Genomic DNA, 27,223 nt, shown 5'->3' with positions numbered 1-27,223 from the left:
GCAATGCTCGGATCTGTGCGTCTTTCTTATTTGATTCCAATTGAGTACGCCTAAAACGGCAATACTATGTAGAAAGTAAACTCTAATAAATAATTGAATTTAGCTAAAAATGTCGAAGCAAATGATGAACTTTTGTTCATTCCGCGAGGCAAACTTAAAAGACTGAGGCGAATTACCAAGTTAACATACATAAGTAAGCAGTAGGTGGCGGCCCGAAATAAATAAAAATTTTAATTAAGCTCAAAGACTCTATAGCCTTTGGTAGAATGTATAAAAGTAAATACAATGCCAAATTGTAGAAATATGAACAATAGCAACTTTGTTATAAATAGCTTTTAATTTAAATATTGTGCTTAAATACATTTATAAACATTTGGAAGACTGGCATGGCGACATATCTCCGACTGGTATAACTTTGTCGCCTTTAAGATAAAGCCCAAACTAATTGAGATATTTGACTAATACAACTATAATACAACTTATTATAATGTATGTTATGATATAATTTCAGCGTAGTGTATAAACTTATATTAGCAAGCGCATTGTGCTTTTTATGTGAGCCACACACACAACTAAAGCTAAGATACTCATCAACAAAATACTTGTGCGACAAGAGATCGCAGGACTACAAATGCTTTGCAGCTAAGGCAGCTTCAGGACAATCCAAGGCACACGATTGTGATATTTATAGAAATAATAATCATAAGCCAGTTTGCCCAGGATGAGAATAATAAGACTGGCCATGACACCGTTGAGCCAGTCTAAATAATGTATGCGCGTCTCGTTCTCAGCGCCAATGTTGCAGATATCCTGACGTGATAGCATAAGCACCTTACTCAAGCGCAACTCATCGTCCTGCATATAGGTGCAGCTAACATTCCACGCATCGCGCACAATGTCCTTGTACTTGGTGAGCAGCTCACGCAGACGCATGCCAAACTTGCAGTTGCAGTGCCAAGGATTTTTGCTCAGCAGCAAAAGATTTACATTCTCATTCTCGTTCAAGGCGTTGTCCAGGGCATAGACCTGCAGTTTGCGCAATCGATTGCCACGCAGATTGAAGAGACGAAAGTGCTCCAGCCAAAAGGTGTCCTCAAGTATGTCGATATTCGAGATGAGATTGTGCTGCAGATGCACATCGACCACATGTCGGTAGTGCGGATTATCACGCAAGGGATTAACGTCGCTGATCTGCAATTCAAAGTAGTTCATTAAATGAATGTTGAACGAATTATTTGTGCGACTTACCTCATTATTATTTATGAGCAGCGTTGTAGTGTTGGCTGGCAAGTAATCTGGCAGACGTTGGAATTGCAGATGCGAGCAGTTGACTGTGTAGAGTGGAATGTGTGACTTGGGAATAATGTGATGCATAACACAGCTGCAGTTTTGTAGATCTGAATGAGATTCGCACTCGCTTTTGAGCAACAGCTCATAATGCATGACCAGCAGCATTTGTCGCTCCTTAAACTTGCGATCTGTGCACAGCAGCTCCTCGCGATCCGCTAGCATGCGCGCCTTCTCTGGCTGCAGCAGCATCCAATTGAATTGACTAGTGCAGTTCCAAGGATTGCCGCCCAGATAAAGCTGCTCAAAGCTACGCGGCAGCAGCTGCAGCAAAGGACCTTCCAGCTGCATCAACTGATTCCAGCGCAAGTCCAATATTTTCAATGAGAACATTTGCTTAAAAGTATGCGCTGTGATATGCGACAGATTCGTCCACGATATGTTAATGGCCTGCAAGCGAGTTCAATATTAAATTTAGCTCAATTGCCCAATTGACTCGCTTACCTGCAGATAAAACAGCTCCGGAAAGTCAAAAACAAACTCCTTAAAGCCGCTGTTCTCTATTGTTAAGCTGCGCAGCTGCGTAAACTGCTGCAGCTCTCTGTGTGGATTGAACACGAGCTGTGGCCAGCCACAGAGCAGCAGCTGCTCAGCCAAGAGTAATTCACGCTGCTGGGCTGTATTATTCATGCCGCCATAGCAACTGATCTGAGCTGCCTGCTTGCCAAATCTGCAGTTGCCCACGGCGGCCTCCGGAGCTGCCGTCCAGTTGCTGCAGCTGTGTACTGGTATTGGTGTGGGCGTGGTTGAAGCTAGTTGCAATACGGCCATATCAGTGCTGGATTCGGCGTGTGGTCTCAGCGTTGCAGTGCTGTGAATAAAAAACAGAAAGTATAAAAATAAAATAAAACAAAAATTATGAAATTAAAATAATTGTTTGATTTTTTTAAATAAATTTTAGACATTTAATAAGTGAAATAAATCTATACTTTAATAATAATTATATAAAAAGCACTATCAATCTTATTTTTAATGTACAAATTATTTATCCACCTTCAAATTTCAAGTAAAATAGAAAAATGAATTTTTATTTGCAATAAAAGCAAACAGTAAGTATAAGCCCCATATAAGTTTTAACACCTTTTCTAATAATAACGAAATGTTTGCACAGATTGTCTGCAATTTGAGCTCTCTAAAAATATAAATGTGTTAATAAATTCTACCAAATATGCAGAACCTTTAGCATAAACTAAGTAAATACGTCACAGGCACACGCGAGACTGACTAGCAAATACACTTTAAGTGTGACCTTGCTAACAAGTTTGTAAGTTGTCAGCTTGTTACCAACATAATAATAATTGTTTATGTGGCTATATATAGAACTGATTGCTTGGCACTGCGATACAAGAGATGTTAATCAAAAGTCCCACAAAAAAGCTTCAGATACATACATACATATGTATATCATTATCTCATATACACATGTCATGCTTCAACTTAACAAACGCTAATTTTAGTCTGTAATAAAAAAGTTAGCGTAAGCTAATTTAATTGTTTACTACGCTTTCAGAATTGTGCGCAACAGTTGCCTTTAATAAAAAAAAATTGGCATCAAAGTAAAACTATTTATGGAATGGAATTTCATTTAAAATAAAAATATAATAAAAATCCAAACATCTTAGCCAAGAGCATTTGCTGTGCGACTTGAGGTTTTATATTAGTCTTTCAACTTTTTTATTTGACACGGGACCAAAAACAAAAATAATTGCGACACCTTTTTTTGTCTATTGTAAAATTGTTGATGCGTGTTTTCATAGATTTTTAGATATAGACACAACAGTTTGTTTAGTATAAAATGTAGAACAGTAGCGTAGTAGACTTTGACTTCTCAAAATATGAGTGTCAACATGATACGATGCTTATTTCTACTGTCTATATGGCGGTTTTATTAGCGAAGCTGCATCACATGATCATGATGATGATAATGCCACTTAGCACATTGGCAGATCAATATGTGAGCATATAGATGTAGCAACTGCCATGAGCAAGATAAACAAAGCTTTCAATTGTAGAAGACCAACTCCTGCGGCGCTTATATCACATAGCTATGAATATTTATAAAAACAATTTGAATATATATTTAATTTGGTTGCAATTAACAGCTCGTAGTGTTAAATTTAATAATTTGCAAAAACAGTTTGCTAAAAATTTTGAATTAGAAAATTAAGCAAGTGGCAGCTTGTTAGCAGGGCTTAAAAAAAGTAAGTAAATCATATCTTAAACTTTAATATTGGAGCTTAAAGCAACTCTAGTTACAGGTTGGTAATTGAAACAAACATTTAACGGCAATTAGCAACATTTCTTATATCTCAATATGTTATATGATCTTGTAATGCGCGCATGTAACTAATTGATCGTGTCACACATGTCGTATGCGTAACGCAACGTCTAATCAAAACGAACGTAGCTCGGCAATTATTCTGTCGCATTTTAATTAACAACGCGACATAGAATCAATCAAGCGAATTGTATCATCTAATCTATGGCCAATTGTGGCCAATTTACAAATGTTTCAACTTAAGCTTTACTCTTTTTGAATATGCTAGCTGTTTATCAATCTTTTGGCAGCTATAAAAATAAAACTACTTAAAGATTCGACACACAATGCTTGGCAATTACGTACGTACATACGTATAGGGAACTATTTAAAATTAGCTGCAGACGAAGTATAAACAAAATATAAAACGCGTGGTCAAGTGAGTTTGTACCAGTTAGCAGCTATCTACATTGCGCTGTGATTCTGATAAACATAAACACGTTAATCTAGACACACACACACACACGCGCGCAGTAGATAATTATGCATTCCCATGAAGAGCGCTATTAAAATGAGTTATGGTCAAATATGACAAGTTTCATCAGAGACAAAAGATAGCGCGTTGAGTTTACAACCAAGTTACCCTAAAAAGAATCTTTTTGGAGGTCATGCTAGGTAATTGTGCTGCTGAGTAAAATGATTAACAAGCTCTACAACAATTGCTCTAACATTTTTTCTGAGTGTACGAGAGCGAAATTTACAAAAATTAAAACGATAAGCCGTATAGTGTATTTTGATTTGCTGCCTACACTTACGCTGGACTCTGCATTCAACAACATTTATACTAAGAACAAACTGTTAGATAGTTGAATATTTATGGCATTTTTATAAACAATTTTATGCAACATTTGTGTATGATATGATTTTAGCTTGGCTAGACATATTTATAAATAATATCTAAACTTATGATAGGCGTTTGATAAAGAATAAAAGCGCTGGGTTTGATTTATGGCTAGTGTAACGGCTTAAGCAATAAACATCAGCGTATTAGCAACAAATGTTCACATTACGCATACGCACTGTTGCCATTTTATTAACAATATATTAAGTATATGTTTATTTTATGCACACCTTGCTCTGATGAGCAGCAACAGGCAGAATATTGTTTTGACGTACGAAATTTCATTAATAAAAACATTTTGTTTGTACATTGTCATGCTCACACACACACAAGCACACACACATAGCATGTAAACATTTACTAAATATGTATAAACGTTAGCACGTTTTTTTTTTTTGTTATGTTAATACACGGAGCACAGAGTGAATGTATTTTTAGCGAAAATTTTAAAATTTTAAATTTGTTTGCCCGAAATTGTTGCTGTCTGCCGACAAAGCAGCAATTGTTATAAAAAAGTTTGGCATGGAATTTATTTCTGCGCCGCGCGTTGCCTTCGCGTTTTACTTTTAATCGCTTCGCATCTCGCGTATCTCTCACGCTCGCGTTTGAAGTTCAAATGAGGCGCAAATTGCGAAGCGTTGTCATGTTATGGGGTTTTTCTATTATATTTTTTTTGGCGGCTTTGCAAAGATCTTCATGGGCGTTGAATCAGCTGACCAACTTGCCAAGAGAACGAGAGCGCAAGAGACCAGCTGTTGAGAGAGTAACAAGAGAGAGTTTATGAGTAATAGACCTCTAATAAGTAGGTGGGCTTATGCGTGTCTCTCTCTCTGTCTATGTGTGTGTGCCTCATAAAAATACGATTGATTTATAAGTAGCATCAGTTACTAACGCACAGATTATTCATAGCGCTCTATATGGCTTAAGCAAGCTGAAAAATATTAGTACACTTTGCTTTTTGAATTGTTATGACAGCGGCTGGCGCATATAAATTGTTTTAATTAAAAATGATAGCCAAATAGAACTTGTGTGCAAAGAAACAATTAAAGTTATATTTTGATTTGTTTGAGCTGTAGAAATTATATGCAATAACATACGTAAATACAAGCCGGCTTTTATAAAGTCTCATAGTTTGTCTTTATACATAAAATAATTAAATTTAAACAATACAATATAACTAAGCAATATAATTAACAAAAAATTCACCGTTTAAATACCAAGTTACACTTTTAGTTATTTTTATATATTGTTCTTTTTGTTTTGCTGTATATTTGTACACATTTTGTTACAACGTTGACTATTTGTTAGCATTGTTCTTAATTTGCCTATTTTGGTTTCGAGTACTTTGTAGTTAATCGGCTTGCGAGGCAGTTGTAGCTTGCTGAGCTTCTTTGGACCATTATGATTACATTGATATATACATTTTTATATATATATGTATGTATGTGATATTTAAGGTACAAGCTGTCTGCTATAAATTTGGTTTAACATTCACAAAGTATATCTAGTTAACTGCAGTTTATACAATATGCTCGGCTACTGTTTACTTTTCAGCGTCAGCAGCGACAGCTGCATTAGCTTCGGGGACGGCTACAGTCTCTGCGACCTTCTCATTTGTTTCCGCCTGCTTTTGACGCTCATAGTCGCGCACATCCTCCAGCGTCATGCCATGCCATTCATCTATCCATGCAAATGCCTGACGATGTCCTAGCAGCAATATATCCCGTATACCGCGCTGTATAAAGTCTTCCACTTTGGTCTGCAGTCCCCAGACCTCAAAGCTGGCATGCACCACCTTGTAGGAGCACATTATGGGCGTGTCTGTCTCGCGCCAGCCCTCAATAAGCGGACCGCGATCTGTTAATGGTGTAATACATTTAGTTATATGCACAATTTAATAAAATGTTATATGTGTACTTGTCTTTATGGACTTGAAGAACTTCGGATCTTCCTCGCGCTTGTAATGCTTGCCAGTGAGATCATCAAAAGCTATATCCACATGATCCACTGCGCGCGCTTTGAGTTCCTCCTCGCTGAGATCCAAACACTATAGGATAAAAGCATATTTAACTAAGCGCTTGAACTTGTACTTTGAGCACTTGCTTACATTATCTGTGCTCCCATTGTTGTTTTCATATCTGGTCTTGATAGTCACATTTAACTTGGGTATGAAGGAGCACTGCAATAGACATTAAACCATGCATAAATGGAAAATAGTAAATTTAAAAAACAATTTAGATAATTACCGTGTACTCTGTTGCAGTCGGCCAGAATTTCAAGCAAATTATTGACCACGAAAAAGAAAATTAGGGAAAAATACAAAATCAATATATGGCGATCTAAAAATAATTTGTTTATTTATGCAGCGCTTCATAAACAGCAACAGTAATTAGGTTTAACGTTTTATGGGCCAACAAAATTGTTTAGCGGCGTACATCAATTTGAATTAGCAGGTATTTTATATAGGCGAATATTATTTTGAAATTTTGTGGGCATGTAATAAGTTGCTGTCAATGAACTGCAGCCATATTCATTTGTGTAACTACAAATTGATTTGAAACAGAGAACTATACTCAATCAACTTAATCATTAGCCAGCATGTCCATTGTCCATGCTGTTGATGCTATCTGACGATGACGCATTGCTGCCGTGATAGGGCCTTGAGCTTATCAAAGACATGCCTCCCACCGCAGCCAATAGATATGTCGGTGTGTGCGTGTGCGTCTGTCAATAAAACTTTAATAAAATCTAGCTACACATTAATTAAATTTCAACTAGCCCACCATGCTGAGCATACGCAATTGCTTTGTAGTAAAAATAAATCAAGCTGCAGCTACTTGACAATAAACACCACAGGGATGCCGTGCCAGCTGGCTCGGCTCCTTCATGACCCGTAGCTATAAATAGCCTTTGCCAACCAACCAACCAACCCACCCACTCACCTGTTAGTGTGTATGGATAATAATTCCAAGATTTTTCCGTTACATAGAACACTCTTGGGCATATGGCTTGTATCCAATACGGCAGGCGACTGCAACACACACACACATGAATATTTAATTAACTATGTTTACCTTTGACACTCACCTGGACAAATGTATGCGCTTCTCAGTATACTGTCCCTTGCCATGTGTTGGATCTTCACACGGTTTATTCTCTACTACTTCAACCCCTTCACCCGCCTCAGACTGCTCCAGACTATGGCGCGCTATCATATAAAGTTGTCCAATTTTGTACTACAAAAATTATACAAATTATAAATGGAAGTTAATAACACTCGTCGCTAAATGCTTATATCTTGCATGTTTACCTCTTCCACCGTCAGGGGCATGCAGACACGATATTCTCTAGTCAACACCATGCTGTCTTTTCTGGCTGCAATTTGTAATTTCAAACAGTTAAGTCAAACTTCGTTACGCAAATGCGGCACACGAGACAACGTATTTTTATTGTCAACAACACCTAGTGATGGCACTTCTCAGTTTGCGCTCAATTGAGCGAACCAGTTTATTGAACGATTCAGTTTAATGAACGAGCACTGGTTATCGATTCTGCGCTATCGATGGCCAACAACAATTTTCTTTAATACGGTAATACTTGGATATTTTGCTGAAAGTCGAACATTGAAAATAAAACGTATCTAGTGCAAAGTGCTCCAAAAACTGCTATAAATTACAGATTAAAGGTAAAAGACGTTGGCTCAACTAAAACTAAGTGAATAATAATAACATACGCAGTGCAAAGGTCGTGTGAATCAACCACCCACATAATAAAGTAGTACAAAATAATAAATACACACACATACTCATACAAATGCATACAGTTAATCATTCATACGTGAAAACACATACAAACGAGTGCTTATGATGATAATTAATGCTTTTGCACACCAAATCTAAACTCTTTGTCCGATTACAGTTTAGCGCTACGCGAACACCTTGTTCGACGTACAATGTTTAGGATTCGCGTTAAAATGGGGCCGCAACGCAATCACAACAACAATGGCAACACCAGCAACGGCCGCATCAACAAGCAGTGGACGTGCTGTTTTGGTCTTCATGTGCATACCGCCACGCTAATGATTGGCCTATGGCATCTGGTAAGTAAAATAATAACAAAAAAAAAAAAAGAAGAAAATTGCACTTCCGTAACTTCCTACGCATAAGTGCAGTCGCATGCGTAAGTGTGAGTGTGTATATGCATATGTATGTATGTAAATGCGTAGCCTGACCCTGTGTCAGTGTCAAGGAGGGAAAAATCAATTTTCGCAGCGCCAGTGGCTGTCAAACTGTAACAAGGCTGTTGCTGTTTACGTTGGCTGCACCTTACAGCCTGCAATCTATATTTAGATTCGACAGATGTCTTGTTACCCAATTAATGTCTTTTTTTTTCAATTTCTGACGTCAGCAAGGCTGTTCACAAATATATATGTATATGCAAATTTTAAGCGAAAGTTGTCTAGAAAGCCAAAGATTGCTACAACTAAATTATTTATGCGTTGCAATTATTAACAGCTGTTCAATAAAGCGATTGAATTTCATCACAAATAATATAGTATATTATATTACAACAGTTGCATCTGTGGTTGCGGCAAAGTTTGACAGCCATTGGACGACCATAGCTAATGTTATTGTTGTTGCAAATTATCAAGTCGCACAAGCTCATGACATTTTTATTTCGTTTTGTATTTCTTCTGAATTTCTCTTTCAACTGCTCACGTTTCACCTTGATAAGTCTTGTTCAGCTAGGGAGATATAGAAATAGGTATAAAATAACATTGCACACTGACTGACTGACCTTAATTGCTGTGTGAATCGTAATTTGTCAACATTTGGAATTGCTTATCAATTTAAGAGCTTAGCAGATAATCTTCAAAGCCTCAAATGTTTTAATATCAACTTGACTTTTTGTTTACAAACAAACTGCCGGCAATTTTAGCTCTCGCTTAGAATAATAAGCAATCTGAATCATCTCACAATTATGAGCAATATTGAAAGACAAACACATTGTAATCTCTAATTTGAACTTTACACTTTATACGCTATAAATAATTAATTAAATGTTTATATATTTTTTTAATAGTTTCTCAACATTTTGGCTTTGAGTGTTTTGGCTGTCATCTGGCGCAATCCCGAAATGATGGACGAATTGGAAAGCACTCATGATTTTAATGTGGATCCCAATGCACCCGCTTTGCCTACTCCGTTGAGTAAGGTGGATCCGCCCTACGCCTATCGCGATCATTCCTTTAGCTATCGTAACCGACACCGTAAGCATTATAGACATAGATTCAATGTAATTGTTTGCCAAATTAATTTCTTGCTCTTGCAGACAACTTTGACATGGGTGGACTGGTGTGCACCTGCATGATAGCCATAACGCTCATGATGATTTATGGCACCATCAAGGGCAAGCCGTCGCATTTGCTGCCCTTCTTTTGCCTGCAGCTATTTGACTTTGCCATAACTACGTGCGTAAAATATTTATTCACTATTTGAATTTAATATTTAACAATGATTTTGCTTGCAGTTTGACAGCCGCTGGCTACCTCTGCTATTTGCAGGCTATACATCGCATTATTGCCGATTCGCATCGTTTGCCCTGGCGCGAGAAGCTATTGGAGCTGCCTCCAGAGGAGCTGATTGTTGTAGTGCTGGTCGTTTTCATTTGCATTGTGTTTTTGAAGGCCTACTGCATTGGCATTGTCTGGCGTTGCTACAAGTACTTGACACTGCGTCAACGTCATCTCTGCATGCCGCTCTATGTGCGTCCAGAGTTGGGTGTGCGCAACAGCCTTCCGGCTGATTTTCGTCCTGACGAGCGCCTCTCTACTTTGTTACCCAATTATGAAGAGGCGGTAGCACAGTATTTGAAGCAGGCACCGCCACCATCCTATCAGGTAGCCATGTCCAACTATGAAGAGGAAGGAGCTGCTGGTTCAGTAGATGGAGCTGCTGCTGCAGCTAGATGTGATGCTTTGGTGGTGGCTCTCACTGATGCACCCCATGCAGGCGATGATGATCAAGCTATGGATAACAACAATGATACTCCCAACAACAACAACACGGAGCATGTGAATGCCAACACGCCGCCCATGCGACGTAACGAGCAAGCTGCAGCTGACAATGCGGCAGACTCTGATGAGGAAGCTGTTAACGATAACATGGATGATGAACTGGAGGTTATTATAGCTGGTGAGGAAGTTGTCGGCATACAGCCACCGCCACCGTACAATGATGCTGTCGTCGCTGAGGTACCATCGCCCACGCATGCGTCGTTAAATCGTAAGGAGAATCTGCCTGGTCAGGTGGATGGTCGTGACGAAAGTCAGGCCTAAGTTGTGATTTCATTTAACGCTGATTCTCATTATTATTGTGTTGTGAAGCATTCTTGCCGCGTTTAGGCTGGCCCGTAACTATACAAAACCCGCTTTTGCAATCTGCCACGCACAATATTTGCTTACAACAATTGCATTCAGTTATAATTTAGTAGAGAGCAACTAACACAAACAAAACATTCTATGTGTGTAGTTTATATCAACATCAAATCATGCATATGCAAGAAAATATTAATTGGAAATAGTCAAGGGTGCCACAGAAATCACCAGTAAAAAACAGCACAGGAACTCAGCAGGATTTTACGAATGGCGGACGAAATTAAATTGCAGCGAAAGTGAATTTAGTGGCTCCCCTGATTGTATTATAAAATTAAAATACCGTGCAAGAAGCTTAGACCTTTAACAGTCGCATTATATTGTTAAAAATCTTTACTAATAACCATATGTACCATATGTGAGTTATCACAATGAGTATGCGGCTCATATTTAAAATATCTGATATATATATATATATGTATCTGTATGTGTATGAATAACCTCTCATATTTTGCTCTACAAATCTATTGTAAACTCATGTGCATGTAACTTATACTTTGAAGGCAGCGCCTGCTCTGACATGCACTAATTTGTTAAATATTTGCTAAACTTTAAACTTAATTGGTATTTAAATTTGTTTTATTATTTGTTTTTTTTACTATACATATGAATTTTACCAAGTAAAGTGCAAGTAGTTGTTACCAAAAAAAAGTGAGAATACGGAAAAATGCTAGAATGAAAGTTTATATATCTATGCTCTATAATTTAAGCTAACTTTTAAGACTAAGCATAGTTTAAAATTGTATAATTATGTTTTTAATTCATCTTGTATCTTTTGTGTATCAATTTCAATTATCACACTTCAATGCGATACAAATTATTAATAATAATTATAAATATTTTATGTATGTACAATATCAATATAATATATACATATATATTTGATGTATACTAAATATTCAAAAGACGTTCGAATAAAATATTAGTTTAAAATGAACCCAACCAACTGCATTTCGAAATAAATGGGGACATTTACAGTTTCTTTTCCCTTTAAAGCGAAAATTCATATGAAAGCTCAGCTCGAATGTTTTCACGTTCGCACACATCTAGTTAAGCTTTCTAAGCGAAATCATTCTGTTTTTTTACAACAACATCACGTGTAAAATCTATATCTTTTTATAACGGTTTTATAGTCTTTTGACGTCGACTTCATTCACAAGCGAAAAACATTCAATTCAATGGGAATTATGGCTAATTTATAACGGGACACTTCACTGATAAACTTTTCAAATCGACAAAAATAACAAACAAATTCTATTGATAAAATTGAAATTTGAACATCATGTGTTTGTTTAAATAATAGAAATAAATAAAATTTGTCATTCATATCAACAAAGTTGTAAATTTAAAATAGTTTTGACTACGTGCAACTTACAAGATAAAAATTGTTCATGAAAATATTTCTAAAATAATTAAAATAATTCGAATGTTTAGGAATTCGCATCTGATACCAGTAAACTTAAGCTTACTAAGTATACCTAGAATGGTGAAAAGTAAGTTAAGCGAACTCCAGGCGAACAGAAGTCGAAAGCAATCAACGCTTATGACTCCACTATATTCCTTAGCTTCTCCTACCAATTCATGCGGATAAATATATAGACGCATTATATATGTTCGGCCGATATTTTGCTGAGAGTACAAACGACAACTCACCGCTGACTAAGGCCTGACTAATATGTATTTCCTCTTTCTGTATCTGAATTGTATGTTTTAAAATTTAATAATAATGTAATGTTCCAATCTTCATACAATCCAAAAACTAAGTTCAAATATACACAAATTGATTTCGAACTATGTAAAGTGTATTATATTTTTTTAAATAATTTTTTATTATGCAGCAGTTTTTAAATGTTCATCGATTAGTATATCAAGCTTAAGCCCTCCAGTTGGACCAGGTGCGGATCTCGTTCCAGAGGTTGGTGCCAGGGCACTCAGTGGCGCTGACCTGGCGATGACCATACAGAATATAGCCAGAAACGAGCTGACCACGGGAGACAGCATCAGCAAGGATTCCCTTAGCAGCGTTGATCATAGCAGAGGTAGCACGGTTGTTGTTGTAGTTGCCCAGGAATGAGATGCCCAGAGACTTGGAGTTCCAGTTGGTGGCATGAGCACCGACAACGTTCCAGCCGCGACCCTCATAGACAGCGCCATCGCCGCCGATCAGGAAGTTGTAGCCAATATCGGGCCACTGCAGGCTGTCCATGTGGTAGGCCTGGATGCTGCGCAGCTCGCGGGCACAGGCATCGCGAGTGGAGCAGTAGTTGCCAGCGGTGTGATGGACAACAGCGTAGCTCAGCTTGTTGGCCAGCGTGGTCTTGCTGCGGGGTGCGCGTCCTCCCCAGGCGGCCTTGGAGACGACAGCCACACCAAAGGCGGCCTCAGCGCAGAGGAGCACAGCCAAGAGAATGAGAGCTTTGTTTGCCATGATTGCAGTTCGTCCAATTGAAGACTATGTCAACTGCAGTCGGATGTGGCGCTTATATACCCAGAATAGGTCATAAATGTAAACGTAACACTGCCTATCAAATGTTTTTGCTAATACCCATATCGATAGCATGCTAATCTTAAACTAGGCATAAGTTGCCATTCCTGTTATAGATTCCATAAATTTTCTTTTGCAGTGATTTAGTAGACTTCATTTATGGGTTAGTGTTTGTTCAGATTAAGTATATCAGCAAAAAGTTATTATTGAAACATTTATAGCTTCAAACAATCGGTCGTATTGCCTGAAAGATGATTTTAGAATCACCAAGGAGACAGATCAAGAATCTGTAAAAGGTAAGAATGGAACTGCCAGAGCTCTAATTAAATAAATATTTCGCACTTGAAGAATCTATAAAATAACAGTTGTACTTTTCAATTCTCACTCAAGTCGCAGAACTTTTTTATTATTTTATGTTTTTTAAGTTGCAATTTCTGGATTCATCATCGAATTAGCATGTTTTATATATAAAATGCACACCCTATTAACATGGGCTATTATTATTTTTTTTTATATTTCAAACCCAAAAGACTTTATCTGTGAAATCAATTTCTAACATGCATTTAAAAACAACCATATATTTTGCTATACCTATCAAAAAATATGATGCTTGGAGATTAGGCTCTGATATGGGTATTAGCACAAACATCTGATAGGCTTCCTATCGCCGCGGTATGTCAACAACTTCGCACAAGATCGTGTATATAAGCGCCACATCCGACTGCAGTTGACATAGTCTTCAATTGGACGAACTGCAATCATGGCAAACAAAGCTCTCATTCTCTTGGCTGTGCTCCTCTGCGCTGAGGCCGCCTTTGGTGTGGCTGTCGTCTCCAAGGCCGCCTGGGGAGGACGCGCACCCCGCAGCAAGACCACGCTGGCCAACAAGCTGAGCTACGCTGTTGTCCACCACACCGCTGGCAACTACTGCTCCACTCGCGATGCCTGTGCCCGCGAGCTGCGCAGCATCCAGGCCTACCACATGGACAGCCTGCAGTGGCCCGATATTGGCTACAACTTCCTGATCGGCGGCGATGGCGCTGTCTATGAGGGTCGCGGCTGGAACGTTGTCGGTGCTCATGCCACCAACTGGAACTCCAAGTCTCTGGGCATCTCCTTCCTGGGCAACTACAACAACAACCGTGCTACCTCTGCTATGATCAACGCTGCCAAGGGAATCCTTGCTGATGCTGTCTCTCGTGGTCAGCTCGTTTCTGGCTATATTCTGTATGGTCATCGTCAGGTCAGCGCCACTGAGTGCCCTGGCACCAACCTCTGGAACGAGATCCGCACCTGGTCCAACTGGAGGGCTTAAGCTTGATATACTAATCGATGAACATTTAAAAACTGCTGCATAATAAAAAATTATTTAAAAAAATATAATACACTTTACATAGTTCGAAATCAATTTGTGTATATTTGAAGTTAGTTTTTGGCTTATATGAAGATTGGAATATTTATTTTTAATTACATTTGAAATAGTCAGGAAATGGTCAGCAGTGAGTTGTCGTTTGTACAGAAATCTCAGCAAAATGTCAGTAGTACGGGTTGTATTGCGCTCTGTGTGCACTCGCATTAAATAGTGGGCGAAGCTAAGGAATACATTCGAGTCATAAGCGTTGATTGCTTTCGACTTCTGTTCGCCTGGTGATCGCTTAACTTACTTTTCGTTATGTAAATAAATTAAATTTTTTCAATTCAAGAAGAATCTGTATACTTTGCTTTATTGTTTTGTATTTATTAAATAAAATCCGATTAATCAGTTGAATGGTTGCTAAAGCTTGTGAATCTTTAAAAACTCGACTTAATTAAGAAATTTCAACCAACCTTATTTATATGAATGACTAATATTTATTTTGCATCAGAGTAGCACTCACATTATACATATTTTTCTTTACAATAAGTGTAATTTTAAAGTAAATATGAATAATTAACTCTAAATATTTTTATTAAAATTGTCTTTTATATGTAATATAGCTCATCTGTAGAAATGAAGTATAATGTATGTTATATACTCAATTAATTAAAAATATAAAGAAGCCCCAAAGGCTATGTAACAAAAATTTATAATGTATATTTCATAATTATTTATTATTTTTAGTCGAGGTGGAGCATCTTTAAACAAACAATTACACGAGATTATTCCCAGCTTAATCATATGTAAATCGCTGACTCAACGCAAATAATATATAAGGGAAACCACACAAATAAGTACCCACGGTTGTGATTGAATTATGTCAAGTGTATTGTATTTTTTTTTTAATAATTTTTTTTATTATGCAGCAATTTTGAAAGAAAATTTAATACTCGTGGTAGCCAAAGCTTGAGCTTAAGCCTTCCAGTTACCCCAGGTGCGGATCTCGTTCCAGACATTGGTGCCGGGGCACTCGGTGGAGCCAACCTGACGATGGCCGTACAGAGTGTAGCCGGAGACGATCTGGCCACGGGAGACGGCATCAGCCAAGAGACCCTTGGCGGCATTGATTTGAGCAGCGGTCATCTTGTTGTTGTTGTAGTTGCCCAGGAAGGAGATGCCCAGAGACTTGGAGTTCCAGTTGGTGGCATGAGCACCCATAACGTTCCAGCCGCGACCCTCATAGACATTGCCATCACCGCCGATCAGGAAGTTATAGCCAATGTCGGACCAGCCCAGGCTGTTCATGTGGTAGTTCTGGATGCTCTTCAGCTCCTTCTCGCAGGCAGCGCGGGTGGAGCAGTAGTTGCCAGCGGTGTGATGGACCACAGCGTAGCTCAGCTTGTTGGCCAAGGTGGTCTTGCTGCTGGGTGCACGTCCTCCCCACTGCGACTTGGTGATGACGGTCACACCGAAGACGGCGTGGGCGCACAGGAGCACGGCCAATAGGATAATAGCTTGCTTTGCCATAGTAATTACTCAAGCGTTGGTTAGACTTGTGTGTCTACTCCAGGCACTGCTGGCAACTTATATACCCAAAGGCAGATGGGCTTATCGCTGTCGATTGACACTGCGCGTTAGTATATACAATTTATAAGGGGGGACTACTTTCGATCTGATAGGTGTGACTATCTTGAAGCGTGTCGCTCGTGAAATCGCAGCTCATTGAGTCGTTGTCTTTCTCAGCGTTGTTCGAATAAAATACTTTATTCTAATCTGCCAGAGTGCTAGTTAATTAAATTTTTTAGAATAACTCAAGAGCCAGTCAGCTGTTTCTAATAATACGCATACGTGTAGGTCCTGCAGATTTTTGTTTACTCTGTTATGGTTTAATTAATTTTAAAATAATTAATTATATTAGTTTCAAAGAAAGCTGCTAATATTTTATAGAAATTTAATACTTTTGTGAAAGCTAAAAAATCTGTAGAGTATTTTATTATATATTAATTAAAAGCTGATATAAAATATGTCAAACATTAAAATTATACAAATAAAATACTTACAATTAGTTAAATTGAACATTTTATCGAAATGTTGATTCTGTAAAGTCTAAAAAGCTTTAGAAAAGCAAAATCATTTTATATGTGATGTTTAATTTGAAGCTTTACAGTTTGCTTGGGACATTTTTTTTAACTAATATCCTATCTGGCTAAGCCATAATTGAAGCTTAACGATATTCCAGTAATCTGACTTACTGTTAGTGTTTTCTTAATGATTCTTATGATGTATCAAAGCTACTTTATAAAAATGTAAAGTGTATTTATAAGTCAGGTGCCTTCAAAATAAACAGCATACAACCTTTCAATCAGTTTCTTTTCAGTCTATTTTAACGATTTTATAAAATTGAGCATGACGTACTTTTGAAGTCAATATACCAAGTCATATACTAAATTCATTTATAATAAGATTTAGTTATCTATAATTGATTTACAATCATCATTTACCGTTGTTTATATTTTTTTGCTGCTGATATCTCTTTATTTACAAGCTGTACTCGAGCTTACAACCATTGAATTATAATAATATTTATGTGCGCTACCAAAACGTGCGCAGAGATAAAACTGAAAGCTGATAAGTTATCAAAGAGAGCAAATTCTTTTGCCAGGATAATAATGCGTTTATTAAAGTACAAAGAAAAGAATTTATGCCCTCCAGTGAGACCAGCTGCGAATCTCGTTCCAGATGTGAGTGCCAGGACATTCGGTGGCGCTCACCTGACGATGACCGTACAGAACATAGCCGGAGGCCAGCTGGCCGCGGTTGACAGCATCCTGGAGCAGACCCTTGGCGGAGGCAATCATGTTTGGCTCCAGCGTGTCCCAGTTGTAGTTGCCCAAGAAAGAGATGCCAATGCTGTAGGGATTCCACTCGGCAGCATGAGCACCCATCGAGTTCCAGCCGCGACCCTCATAGACGGCGCCGTCACCACCGATCAGGAAGTTGTAGCCAATATCGGGCCAGCCCAAGCTATCCATGTGGTAGCTCTGAATGTTGCGCAGCTGCTGTGCGCAAGCGGCACGTGTCTCGCAGTAAGCGCCAGCGGTATGATGAATGATGGCATAGCTCAGATAGTTGCCCAATCCGACCTTATAGTGCCCGGCACGACCGCCCCACTGCGCCTTGGTGACAATGGCCACGCCTTGGACTGCGTATTGGCTGCAGACCAGCACGAGCAGCACCAGAGCAAAACTTGCTTTCGACATGTTCTTGACTATCAATTGAATTGATTGCAACGGCTAATGGCAATTGCGTTTTTATACGCTGCGGCTTATCGCGCGGCTCTTCAGGTATCAGACTTGTTAATGCTAAGCCGCAACTATGCTAATGATTTATGATAATATTTTGGCACAGGAAAGTACCTGCGTCTGGAGCGAATTGGCTTATCGCAAACCTCTGTAAACAAACATATTTTGAAGAGTGCACTTCAGTCTGGCGTATAAATTACTTTAATCAAAAATGTGTATTGTTATAACAGGCGTATGCTTAATATTTACAGCAACAGTTACAGCTGCACTTGAAGCAAAATGCTTCGCTGCAAAAACTTGTTGAACTTATTTAAACTATGCATACTTATGTTGATTTTTGTTAATGAGCAACTTGCTCAACTCTGGCTCGGCCGCACGCTTTTTAAAGCTTTACAGCGCTTTTATTTGATGGCCACATTGTTTCATATTACGCTTAGCGCATTTAGCAAACTTTGCGTTGAACAGTTTGCTTGAGCTTACTTAATAATCTAAGCCAAACTTGAGCACGCCCGAGTAAATGTTGGCATTTGTCGCTCAGGGGTAAGCAGGAGCGTAGATACTTGTGCGGAAATTTTCGTAGCTCGTTGAGCGCAAATTTGAAAAGTTTTTTGTGCCAAATTTAACGAATGAAATACTTTGACAGCCCAGACGTGAGTGTTAGCGTCAGCAAACAATTGCAAAAATAAAATAATTTTTACACTCAATAAGCAACAGAAACTTTAAGCTTAGTCAGCTTACTGTTCAAAGTCAGTTGAAACTTCATAAGTTTGTTCTACTCTTGGCTATAACAAATAAGGAGTTCAATATGAATCGCACACATTTATTGTCAGATTTTCATGATCGCGTAAGTTCTTAGGCTTTAATGCAGCAACATTTTGTTTATTCACAATTCATTTAGATGATCTGCTCCAATGTCATGAGCGTAAGCTACGAGCATCGTTGTGAGCTGGCCAAGGCCATCAAGCACTGCAGCAAGATTATGAATTTCTTCAAGTACTATCAAATCTTGTACTGCTATGGGCACATTCATAACAGGGTCACAGAGATGGCTGTCATTCTCCTGATCCTTATTGGCTTGGTTATATTATTAATCTTAATGGCGCATACAGTGGACATCTAGTAAGTGTTTCAATTTTAAATTCACTAACTTTATCTTTATATACATATACATATGTATTTGATATGCTTTTCTAATGTCCCAAATATATCTTAAAGCCCTCGACTGGCTTTATATTGTAGACTCAATATATCAAACACTAAGATTATTTTATTACTAAGTCATATCTAATTGACTTTTTCCCTATTCCTATAACAAATGTTGGCTTTGTCTAACACTCCAATTCAAGCATTTAATTTCAAATATACATGCATATACTTATTGCTAATTAGTTATATATATTTGTTTTGTCATCATTTTGTTAACTGTAGACTCCATAGTTAATATTAAATATATTAAATGCAATTAAAATCAAAAGTAAAAGCAAAAGCTGCTACGCATTTAATTTTTATTCATAATATCCATTTCACACCAAAAAGAATCAAAATATAGAATTAAAAGCTATATAATCTTTTATTAAAAACACTGGCAGCATTTAGTTTATCAATTTAATTTAATGCCAAGTATTAAATACTTGATAGGGAATATGCAAAAACTAGAATCCATTAGCATGGATTGGTATTATTATATTATTATTATTATTTATAGATTAAATTAAGGTTTCTATTGATGAAACCTTAGGCCTCTGCATGAAATAAATAATAATAATATTTCAGCTTCTCCCCAATTATTAAGATAGTAGCCTTAAAATGTAAAATGAACGAATATGTGGCTGGCTGCTCAATGCTGGCCATTTCAAATGCCTTTCCCGATCTGGTTGTAAACCTCACGCCCTTACGAGCACAATCGGGAATTTTTACGATAAGCGTAAGCAATGCCTTGGGCGTGCTGCTACTCGCCGGCGGCATGATCTGTTACCTGAGACCATTCCGGATCGGAGGATACTGTGTTGTGCGTGATTTGATCTGTCTGTTCTTGGCAGTTCAAATACTGGAGTATATGATTAAAACCGATCAGTTAATCTCTGAATTCGAGGCAATAGGTAAGTATTACTAACTTAGCTAATGCATAGCAATTTGAAAATGTTTGTCTCGGCAGTGCTTTGTGGGTTTTATGCGATCTACTTGAGCATAAATTTTTGGGATCAATCTTTGGTGCGAAGAAAAATCAAGAGTAAGTTAGTTCAACATTGGTGGGACTTTAATGTAAACTACTCGATTGTTCAGAGCTGCGTGTACAGATTGCTGAATTGAGCGAATTGCCGGAGACACCAAAAATCAAGGCAACTTTAAAGCATAAGCATGCTCAATTACTAGAGTACGAGATTGAAAACCGTTTCACCATACATAGCTTCAACTATACATATCATTTTGGTATTTCCCATCACCACGCTTCCAGCCGCCATATGCCAGGTCTAATGGAACCCGATGATTTAATTGAGCGATATAATTCCGCCAGGCATAAGAAACATAAAAGATATGGCGCCTTAAAGCCAGCAATCGATACAGATCACACGCGTAGAGTGCTCTATAATAAGCGCAATAGTAGAAATCGTTTGCTATTCTCCGAGTTCTGGGGATCGCTAATACCAATTGATTTATTTAGATGGCAAATTAGCAATACGTGTGGACGCTTAGTAATTGCATTGCTCGCACCCATGGTGCTCCTTATTACCATATTTATACCCACTGTGGACTATCAGCTGAACAAACATGGCTGGAGCAAGTTGCTCAACTGCACACAGATCATAACGAATCCCGCTCTAATTATAACACTTGTGCGAGGTGAGCTGAAAAATGAAATATAAAAATCAAATTCTTTTATTTTTGTTTTATTTTTATTTTTATAAATTGCACTTATTTCGTTTAAAATACTTCAAATCGCATTGTGATATTTTTATTTTTATCAACAAAAAATTGTAAGAATAATCTAATAACATCATTTTTTAACAATTTTCAATTATCTAAATATACTTGCAATGTTCTTCAGTTACATGAAAACGCAATTGATAAGTCATCGAAAATTTCTCAACATAATATAATCAACATTCCAAAATTAATCTTTAGATTAGTGATGACTTGATTATGACTTAAACCTACTTGCAGCCATGTATGCCAAAAAATATAATGGCATGGTGCTCGCTCTGGAATATGAGTATCCCATGTGGTCCTTGTGTGCCACCGTGCCTTTGGCTATTTGTGTATTCCTGCACTCACGCACTGATATGCCGCCAGTTTATCATTTGGTAAGCTTTGAATGAAAGTTTCAGTTTAATAGTAATCAAAATTAATATTGTATTTGTTACAGTGTTTTGCCTTGTTGACCACTAGCATGTCCATACTTGTGATTGTCATTTGTGCTCTGGAGTTGGAGGTGCTTTGCTCGATTATGGGCTTTGTTTTCAATTTATCCGAGAATTTCATATCAGCCACCTTTCGTCCGTTTGCTCGAGCACTTCGATGCACCGTTATTTGCTCCACGCTCACCAGACAGGGCTATGGTAAGATGGCCTATGCCGCAGTGCTAGCCAGTCCCTTTTGCAGTAAGTATTGTCAGCGAAGCCTTCATAATTCATTTTTATACATTATACATTATTGTAGCCATTGTGCTATGCATGGGCTTGGCCTGCGTTGTTAATTTAAGGAGTCACGATTTTGGAAATGCTTGGTGGCTTATTGGACAACATGGCGCGAATACTTTTGTGTTCTTTACTTTGGCAGTTGTGTTCACATTTGTCTGGATTGTCACTTTCGGTTTTCGAGTGCGTCGCTCTGTGGCCATTTTCTCATTTATATTGTACATGACTTATCTTTTATATGCCTTCCTGGTTGAGTGGAACTGTATACACCATTTTGGCTTCGATCCTACATTCGATCCCAAGTAGTAATAAAGACAACTTAAAGTTTTGTAGCAGCTAGCTGCTGCTCGCATGTACTTTAATATCAGTATCGATAGACGCGTGAGTTTCATAGCAATTAGTTGTTGGTAGCTAGGCAACGTGTCGTTTGAATTTGTGTACATTGGCATGGCGTCTATTTGATCTACTGGCACTGGCAACAGGCTCTGGTCGTCAGTACTAATTACATTAATGAAGTATCATAATTAAAATGCAGCCAAGCGACGAGCACAAGGGAAATGTGCAGCGTAGTCGAGGCGACCTGCAGTCCTTGTCGGACAACTGTCCGGACGGAGAGTGACTAGGAAACTGCGAATTCTTGTCGTTGGCTCCATTGAAATGCAGTCAAGGATTTCTGCAATGTCTGCCACTTGAGCTTGGCTCTATTTCAATAAAAAATAAATGTAAACCAAAGCTGTCGAGTTGGCTGCCAGCGTGAAGCATAATGAGCGAAAGCTGACAGCGACAGCAAAAGCTTGCCGTTAATTAGGGTTAAAGTGGTTTGTCGCCTTCGCTCAGAGCTCTCACTGTGGATGCTTTGGCTTCTATGTCAATTGGGGTCAACTGCATGGGCTGCATCATCGTTATAATCAAAGCAGACAAATTTAACTGACATCAAATGCAAAGCCAGCTGAAACATAACCATTACATTTAAGTGCAATCGCATAAACATAAACAAGTGCAGCCCTTCAGCAGCAATAGCAGTAGCAACAAAACCGAAAACAAAAAAAATAGATACCATGTCCCGGAAAAATAAAAGCGGAAAAATGGCAAGCCAAATGCAAGGCGAGCGTCAACTCAAAGTGAATCCCGCAGAATTCCGGCAGCAATAAAAGCACTCAAGTCCCATAGACTTCCTGCTTGCTTGCTGGCTGTCTGTGCACTTAATGTGTCATGTTTTTGCAACAGCTTTGGTTTTTTTCCAACTCTATCTCTGCCTTAGTTCTAGCTCCAACTTCAATACACAAACTAGCAAAAACTAGTTGGGCACAGCCAACTTTTTGATACTCTTTGGCTAGCAAATACACGAACGAACACATTGGTATTGGCCATCAAAGCTTGTGTGCTGAATTTAAAACAAATTCGTTCAAAATTGTGGGTCTAAATAGTTTTTATTTTGATTTGCTCGATCTACGAATAGCTGTAAACACTACAATTTGGAGTCTCTAGTTCTTATAGTCTTGAAATTCTTGTTGCTCACACAGACATACAAACAGAATGTCTCAATCGACTCAGTTTAAATTGCTGCTTAGCAAAATTTATACTTTATTTACCCTTCAATCTCTCTGTTACGTACATTTGCACATTTTCACGATACCCTTTGCCATTGCTTAATCAAATGCCAAAGTGTATAACATAGCGAGCAAAAAACGACAGGAAGGCAACCAAAGCGTGGTCGTCCACGCCCAGCATCCCCCACTGTCTTTGTATGTTTGTACGTATGTGCTATCAGTTTTGATGCATTTTGCTTGTTACCAAATTGTTTTGCATTTTACTTATTTTTCCTCATTTTGCATATCGTCCGAGCTTCAAGCTCACATTGGCAACTCCATTTGCCAAGCGTTTGTATCTGGGGTGTGAAAGTCATCAAATATTTAATGCACAAGTGCTGAATCGCAACGAATTTGTAGCTGCTTTCTTATGCATAGCCAAAATTGATTTAGATTTAGGATTTGCTTGCGAATTGATAAGCCAACCCAAGGTAATTGGCTTGATAAATGCATCGATACCAATGAGGCAAACAAATAAAGTAAATTTGGCTTTAAGCAGCAGATCGATAATTTAAACGTTCGATAAGTCTTTAAACTATATAGCACTTAGCTTTTGCAAGGGCGCAAGCAGAGTGTCGATAGACATTTGAAAAACATTTGAAATTCAATTACAAGTTGGTGAACAATCATATTATCTACCTATAGCGCTGCAGTTGGACTTAATGCTCCAATGGCGCTCCAATAAATGACCGCTTAGCATTATAACTCAATTAGCCGTTAGCACGTTGCACACCGGAAGCGAATGTTGCACCAAGGCAACTGCGACAGCGACAGGGACAGCGACAGCGACAACTACAACTGCAGCTAGTAGATATACAGGCAAGAGCTAAATGTAAATTATGCAAGCCTTAATTAATGTGAGCGCCGAGCGGGGCTGTAAGTAGGCTATGTATATCAGAGCTGTTTGCTCATGTTGTTCTTGTAGCTGCAACATTTTGCTGCACTATGTCGCCTCGACCGATTTGCATATCATTTGTCTGCCTCTGTGTGTGTGCGTGTGTGTCAGTTGGCTAATGAATCATCTGCTGTTGGAGCGATTTCGTCTGTGGCTTGCAGGCAATTAGCACAGGCTTTACTTAAATTAACCTCAGAGCGTCTTGCCCAACTAGCTTGAGTAGTAGCCGACAAGTAAATATACCAAAATGCAAATCGCATTCAGTATACAGATTTAAAATATGGCAAAGCAAAGCAATATATTTAATTGGATATGTAAAACATATAAAAATAAAAAATATGTTTGCATATTCACAAATCTACTACAATATTATTTTTATCGATGTAAATGCATCTTACCATATTTATAGCTTGCACTGGATTTTTAATAGCTTCAGTTAACGCTTATAAAGGGAAAACAACAAGCAGGGAAATGCATATGCTATAAAAAAAGCACAAAATGCAAATGAAATATTTTTAAAAGGCTGTTCGAATAGAATTTTCTAATAAGACCTAAAAGCTTTATTAAAGCTGCTTGCGAGAATAAAAAGGGAAATTAGTATTCCTTTTATCCTTCGAAATGTTGTTCGAATGCTATTTCCCAGTAGAAGCCAAAAGCTCCCTTAAAGGGAAATTTGTGTTCCATGTATTTTTCTACTTATTTTCTTTTACCATTATTCAAAGGAATCTTGTAGAATAACATCTTTGGCATACGAGTGTATGATATTGTCTTTGATGAGCACCGCGAACAGTAGAAAAAGCATGTAGAGGGATAAAGAGTATATGCCAACGGAGCGGCGAGAGCGGTAATTCAATATTGATGTCCACATCAGCGTCATTGACAATGATATAATTAAAAAGATGAACGCATTCATCCCATATTCTCCATATAAAGTCTGTGCTCTGGGATGCTTGTCCTTAACGGCATTTGCCATGCAAATACTGGCCGTGCCCAGTATAACTGTTATAAATGGACCACCCACGCAGGCAGCGAATGCCATTCGTTCATATCCTTGAAAGGCCAACGCTGTGTTGACCACCATTGCACCCATGGCTATAGCCACAGGGGTTATAGTAACGCCAACAAAAGCAGTTGGTACATGCATTACCATAGCAATGACCTGCAGCAAGTGATCAATCTCAGATTCGCAGTAATATATGGTGAATGCAGAGCCCGTTAGATTCAGTGTGGTGAAGGCGAAATGAAAAAGTGGCGGCGCATCGGTTCTTGACTTCATGAAAACCACTATAGCTAACGGTACTGTTAGCGCAAAGGTATAAACGCCATAGATATAGTCCTGCACTATGTTCAAGTACCAGATTTTAGTACCAAAGTACATGGCTGTAAGCTAAATGAGAATAAATCAAGGTAGATAGCAGAAGCTATTTAGACTTACACTTAATGAGAATCACCGTTATAGCTGGATTAATAATGAGCTGTATGCAATTGAGCAACTTACTCCAGCCATGCTTGTGCAAGTCGTAGTCCACCAGCGGTATAAATAAAGCCGTTAGCACCGCTATGGGCACCCTGGCAATATAATAGGCACGCTTATACAATTTAGCTGCTTGCCAATCTGCGATCTTGATGGGCGCTAGGGATTCAAAAAAATCCCTGAAAATATGTCTATTCCAATTGTTTGATATATTGTAGTACATATTGGCTCTGGCACTGACGGTAATACGTCGGTTCTTTCGTTGAGAACGTATTGTCAAGTCAATGGACGAATGATGCTCCAAGGGAGAGCTATTTCGACTAAATACCTCCATTTCCGCATCACTAGCAAGCTCTGCATATTTTTTGCGTAGCACTTGACTTTTACTTTGTGCATTCGGAGTCGTTCGATCGCCTACAAGTTCTTCCAGCTGGTTCCAAATGGCTAAACAAAAGAATTTATGCAAGACTTTTTAGAAGAGATAGGATAGAAAGAGGATAGTGATACAACCGAAAATATAATAGCTCAAAATACCGGTATGGAGAATTTAGAAAATTTAAAAAAACCCAGTGAATCTTTGGGAGTTACACATTTATTAGACTTATTTAACTTACATTTCATATATCGTCGCGTCAGCACATAATCCACCACATTGACCATTAGATAGGCAAAATAAATGCTGAGCAAGACTAATAGGAAACATTAAGGAACTTTGTTAAGTTAAGAACTAATTAAACATTAAGGCAAGCATACCGATTCCTTCGTTCATCGATATCATCTGATCGTTACTCAGAGTAAACTCAAGATACATTACGCCAATCAGAAAGAAAAATGTATCGCGAAGTGTGCCGTGCATATTCATGCGAAATGGGCATAAATAGTTGATAAGTCCGCCCGTGAAGAGGGTAGTGAAGAGGGCCTTAGAATAATAATACGCCAATACAGGTGTACCGGTTGCGGTAGTCAATAGATTCGCCAACATCTCTGGCGCAGCATTTCCAAAGGATAATATTGTGACGCCAGCTAAATGTTCGTTTAAATGCAAAAGGTGGGAGCAGAGCTTCAAGGCCGGAGTGTAGCTGTACGCTAAGCGTGTTCAAACTAGAGGCTTATCAAAATTATTATTTCATATACGTACTACACTTCCACCACATGATAGATGCACACTATAAGCTCCATAATGAATATCACAAAGACGGTCATGACCACATATTCCTCAAATCTATTACGACAGTTGTAATGGCAGGACATGAGCTTCCAGTATGGCAATATATTTGTTGTTGCTGGACAGTCCATGGCTTTGATTACAAAATCGCAACGTTGCTCATATGGCAAATCAACGACTATATGACAATTTATTTTGCTCGTGAATTGCTTGAACTCCTCCTCCATCGCATTGGGTGTATCATTATTGTCTTTACTCATAATTCCCGTGTGTGTGTGTGTGTGTGTGTAGATGTTTAAATTTGTGTTCTGTATGTTTTGAAGCAGTTTTCAAATAATAGACGATTCATATTAATCCATTGCTTTTGGGCAAGCAAGTTGGGT

The 27,223-nt window shown here is 38.3% G+C and overlaps 9 protein-coding genes across 13 annotated transcripts; 3 read left to right on the top strand and 6 right to left on the bottom strand.

Moving 5' to 3' along the window:
* Nucleotides 1-337: 337 nt before the first annotated feature.
* On the bottom strand, nt 338-4,837 carry LOC108595314 (protein singed wings 2). Of its 2 annotated transcripts, none has more exons than XM_017980532.1 (4): nt 4,736-4,837; nt 1,792-2,158; nt 1,249-1,737; nt 338-1,191 (listed from the first exon to the last, which is right to left on the bottom strand). In XM_017980532.1, the coding sequence occupies exons 1-4, from the start codon at nt 4,819-4,821 to the stop codon at nt 643-645; spliced, it is 1,491 nt and encodes a 496-aa protein (XP_017836021.1). In that variant the 5' UTR covers nt 4,822-4,837; the 3' UTR covers nt 338-642. The 2 variants fall into 2 exon arrangements, with proteins under 2 accessions (XP_017836021.1, XP_017836022.1); XM_017980533.1 differs by lacking the exon at nt 4,736-4,837 and adding an exon at nt 3,062-3,132.
* A 978-nt stretch (nt 4,838-5,815) lies between these two features.
* LOC108595431 (cytoplasmic phosphatidylinositol transfer protein 1) lies at nt 5,816-7,961 on the bottom strand. The gene is made up of 7 exons (XM_017980661.1): nt 7,816-7,961; nt 7,593-7,741; nt 7,448-7,536; nt 6,752-6,759; nt 6,613-6,684; nt 6,423-6,552; nt 5,816-6,362 (listed from the first exon to the last, which is right to left on the bottom strand). Exons 1-7 carry the CDS (start codon nt 7,864-7,866, stop codon nt 6,049-6,051), a joined length of 813 nt encoding a protein of 270 aa, XP_017836150.1. The 5' UTR covers nt 7,867-7,961; the 3' UTR covers nt 5,816-6,048.
* Nucleotides 7,962-8,082: 121 nt separating this feature from the next.
* LOC108595027 lies at nt 8,083-11,710 on the top strand. The gene is made up of 5 exons (XM_017980162.1): nt 8,083-8,190; nt 8,424-8,604; nt 9,588-9,774; nt 9,837-9,975; nt 10,035-11,710. The coding sequence occupies exons 2-5, from the start codon at nt 8,458-8,460 to the stop codon at nt 10,840-10,842; spliced, it is 1,281 nt and encodes a 426-aa protein (XP_017835651.1). The 5' UTR covers nt 8,083-8,190; nt 8,424-8,457; the 3' UTR covers nt 10,843-11,710.
* A 1,038-nt stretch (nt 11,711-12,748) lies between these two features.
* LOC108595632 (peptidoglycan-recognition protein SC2) lies at nt 12,749-13,383 on the bottom strand. Its single transcript, XM_017980901.2, has one exon. The coding sequence runs from the start codon at nt 13,364-13,366 to the stop codon at nt 12,812-12,814; it is 555 nt and encodes a 184-aa protein (XP_017836390.1). The 5' UTR covers nt 13,367-13,383; the 3' UTR covers nt 12,749-12,811.
* A 787-nt stretch (nt 13,384-14,170) lies between these two features.
* LOC108595680 (peptidoglycan-recognition protein SC2) lies at nt 14,171-14,809 on the top strand. Its single transcript, XM_017980959.2, has one exon. The coding sequence runs from the start codon at nt 14,184-14,186 to the stop codon at nt 14,736-14,738; it is 555 nt and encodes a 184-aa protein (XP_017836448.1). The 5' UTR covers nt 14,171-14,183; the 3' UTR covers nt 14,739-14,809.
* Nucleotides 14,810-15,669: 860 nt separating this feature from the next.
* LOC108595528 (peptidoglycan-recognition protein SC2) lies at nt 15,670-16,353 on the bottom strand. The gene has a single exon (XM_017980783.1). The coding sequence runs from the start codon at nt 16,305-16,307 to the stop codon at nt 15,753-15,755; it is 555 nt and encodes a 184-aa protein (XP_017836272.1). The 5' UTR covers nt 16,308-16,353; the 3' UTR covers nt 15,670-15,752.
* Nucleotides 16,354-17,418: 1,065 nt separating this feature from the next.
* Nucleotides 17,419-18,050, bottom strand: LOC108595635 (peptidoglycan-recognition protein SC1a). The gene has a single exon (XM_017980906.2). The coding sequence runs from the start codon at nt 18,038-18,040 to the stop codon at nt 17,480-17,482; it is 561 nt and encodes a 186-aa protein (XP_017836395.1). The 5' UTR covers nt 18,041-18,050; the 3' UTR covers nt 17,419-17,479.
* An 801-nt stretch (nt 18,051-18,851) lies between these two features.
* LOC108595661 lies at nt 18,852-22,070 on the top strand. 2 transcript variants are annotated; one of them, XM_017980938.1, is made up of 8 exons: nt 18,852-18,926; nt 18,981-19,201; nt 19,856-20,181; nt 20,238-20,312; nt 20,366-20,923; nt 21,245-21,384; nt 21,447-21,681; nt 21,740-22,070. In XM_017980938.1, the coding sequence occupies exons 1-8, from the start codon at nt 18,888-18,890 to the stop codon at nt 22,021-22,023; spliced, it is 1,878 nt and encodes a 625-aa protein (XP_017836427.1). In that variant the 5' UTR covers nt 18,852-18,887; the 3' UTR covers nt 22,024-22,070. The 2 variants fall into 2 exon arrangements, with proteins under 2 accessions (XP_017836427.1, XP_017836429.1); XM_017980940.1 differs by lacking the exon at nt 18,852-18,926 and having other exon boundaries at nt 19,185-19,201; nt 19,875-20,181; nt 21,740-22,068.
* Nucleotides 22,071-24,755: 2,685 nt separating this feature from the next.
* On the bottom strand, nt 24,756-27,201 carry LOC108597695 (mitochondrial sodium/calcium exchanger protein). Of its 3 annotated transcripts, none has more exons than XM_017984371.1 (5): nt 26,814-27,201; nt 26,429-26,754; nt 26,290-26,364; nt 25,637-26,119; nt 24,756-25,581 (listed from the first exon to the last, which is right to left on the bottom strand). In XM_017984371.1, the coding sequence occupies exons 1-5, from the start codon at nt 27,098-27,100 to the stop codon at nt 24,914-24,916; spliced, it is 1,839 nt and encodes a 612-aa protein (XP_017839860.1). In that variant the 5' UTR covers nt 27,101-27,201; the 3' UTR covers nt 24,756-24,913. The 3 variants fall into 3 exon arrangements, with proteins under 3 accessions (XP_017839860.1, XP_017839861.1, XP_017839863.1); XM_017984372.1 differs by having other exon boundaries at nt 26,429-26,761; nt 26,814-26,909; XM_017984374.2 differs by having other exon boundaries at nt 25,471-25,588.
* Nucleotides 27,202-27,223: the final 22 nt, after the last annotated feature.

The sequence above is a fragment of the Drosophila busckii genome, chromosome 2R (assembly GCF_011750605.1).
Source record: "Drosophila busckii strain San Diego stock center, stock number 13000-0081.31 chromosome 2R, ASM1175060v1, whole genome shotgun sequence".
Classification (NCBI taxonomy): domain Eukaryota; kingdom Metazoa; phylum Arthropoda; class Insecta; order Diptera; family Drosophilidae; genus Drosophila; species Drosophila busckii.
This window is presented reverse-complemented; position numbering and strand designations above follow the sequence as displayed.

Excerpts from the sequence above, each read along its gene's own strand:
- LOC108595632 (XM_017980901.2), bottom strand. The coding sequence starts at position 13,366 with ATGGCAAACAAAGCTCTCATTCTCTTGGCTGTGCTCCTCTGCGCTGAG.
- LOC108595027 (XM_017980162.1), top strand. The coding sequence starts at position 8,458 with ATGTTTAGGATTCGCGTTAAAATGGGGCCGCAACGCAATCACAACAAC. Across the intron at positions 8,605-9,587 it reads TGATTGGCCTATGGCATCTG|TTTCTCAACATTTTGGCTTT; the intron begins GTAAGTAAAATA and ends TTTTTTTAATAG. Across the intron at positions 9,976-10,034 it reads TTTGACTTTGCCATAACTAC|TTTGACAGCCGCTGGCTACC; the intron begins GTGCGTAAAATA and ends TTTTGCTTGCAG.
- LOC108595431 (XM_017980661.1), bottom strand. The coding sequence starts at position 7,866 with ATGGTGTTGACTAGAGAATATCGTGTCTGCATGCCCCTGACGGTGGAA. Across the intron at positions 7,537-7,592 it reads AAGCGCATACATTTGTCCAG|TCGCCTGCCGTATTGGATAC; the intron begins GTGAGTGTCAAA and ends TGTGTGTTGCAG. Across the intron at positions 6,363-6,422 it reads CTTCAAGTCCATAAAGACAA|ATCGCGGTCCGCTTATTGAG; the intron begins GTACACATATAA and ends CACCATTAACAG.
- LOC108595680 (XM_017980959.2), top strand. The coding sequence starts at position 14,184 with ATGGCAAACAAAGCTCTCATTCTCTTGGCTGTGCTCCTCTGCGCTGAG.
- LOC108595661 (XM_017980938.1), top strand. The coding sequence starts at position 18,888 with ATGAATCGCACACATTTATTGTCAGATTTTCATGATCGC. Across the intron at positions 20,182-20,237 it reads CTCTGAATTCGAGGCAATAG|TGCTTTGTGGGTTTTATGCG; the intron begins GTAAGTATTACT and ends TTGTCTCGGCAG. Across the intron at positions 21,682-21,739 it reads GCTAGCCAGTCCCTTTTGCA|CCATTGTGCTATGCATGGGC; the intron begins GTAAGTATTGTC and ends ACATTATTGTAG.
- LOC108595635 (XM_017980906.2), bottom strand. The coding sequence starts at position 18,040 with ATGTCGAAAGCAAGTTTTGCTCTGGTGCTGCTCGTGCTGGTCTGCAGC.
- LOC108597695 (XM_017984371.1), bottom strand. The coding sequence starts at position 27,100 with ATGAGTAAAGACAATAATGATACACCCAATGCGATGGAGGAGGAGTTC. Across the intron at positions 26,365-26,428 it reads ATCGATGAACGAAGGAATCG|TCTTGCTCAGCATTTATTTT; the intron begins GTATGCTTGCCT and ends GTTTCCTATTAG. Across the intron at positions 26,120-26,289 it reads GACGCGACGATATATGAAAT|CCATTTGGAACCAGCTGGAA; the intron begins GTAAGTTAAATA and ends TCTTTTGTTTAG.
- LOC108595528 (XM_017980783.1), bottom strand. The coding sequence starts at position 16,307 with ATGGCAAAGCAAGCTATTATCCTATTGGCCGTGCTCCTGTGCGCCCAC.
- LOC108595314 (XM_017980532.1), bottom strand. The coding sequence starts at position 4,821 with ATGACAATGTACAAACAAAATGTTTTTATTAATGAAATTTCGTACGTC. Across the intron at positions 2,159-4,735 it reads TTGCTGCTCATCAGAGCAAG|CACTGCAACGCTGAGACCAC; the intron begins GTGTGCATAAAA and ends TTTTATTCACAG. Across the intron at positions 1,738-1,791 it reads CGGAGCTGTTTTATCTGCAG|GCCATTAACATATCGTGGAC; the intron begins GTAAGCGAGTCA and ends ACTCGCTTGCAG.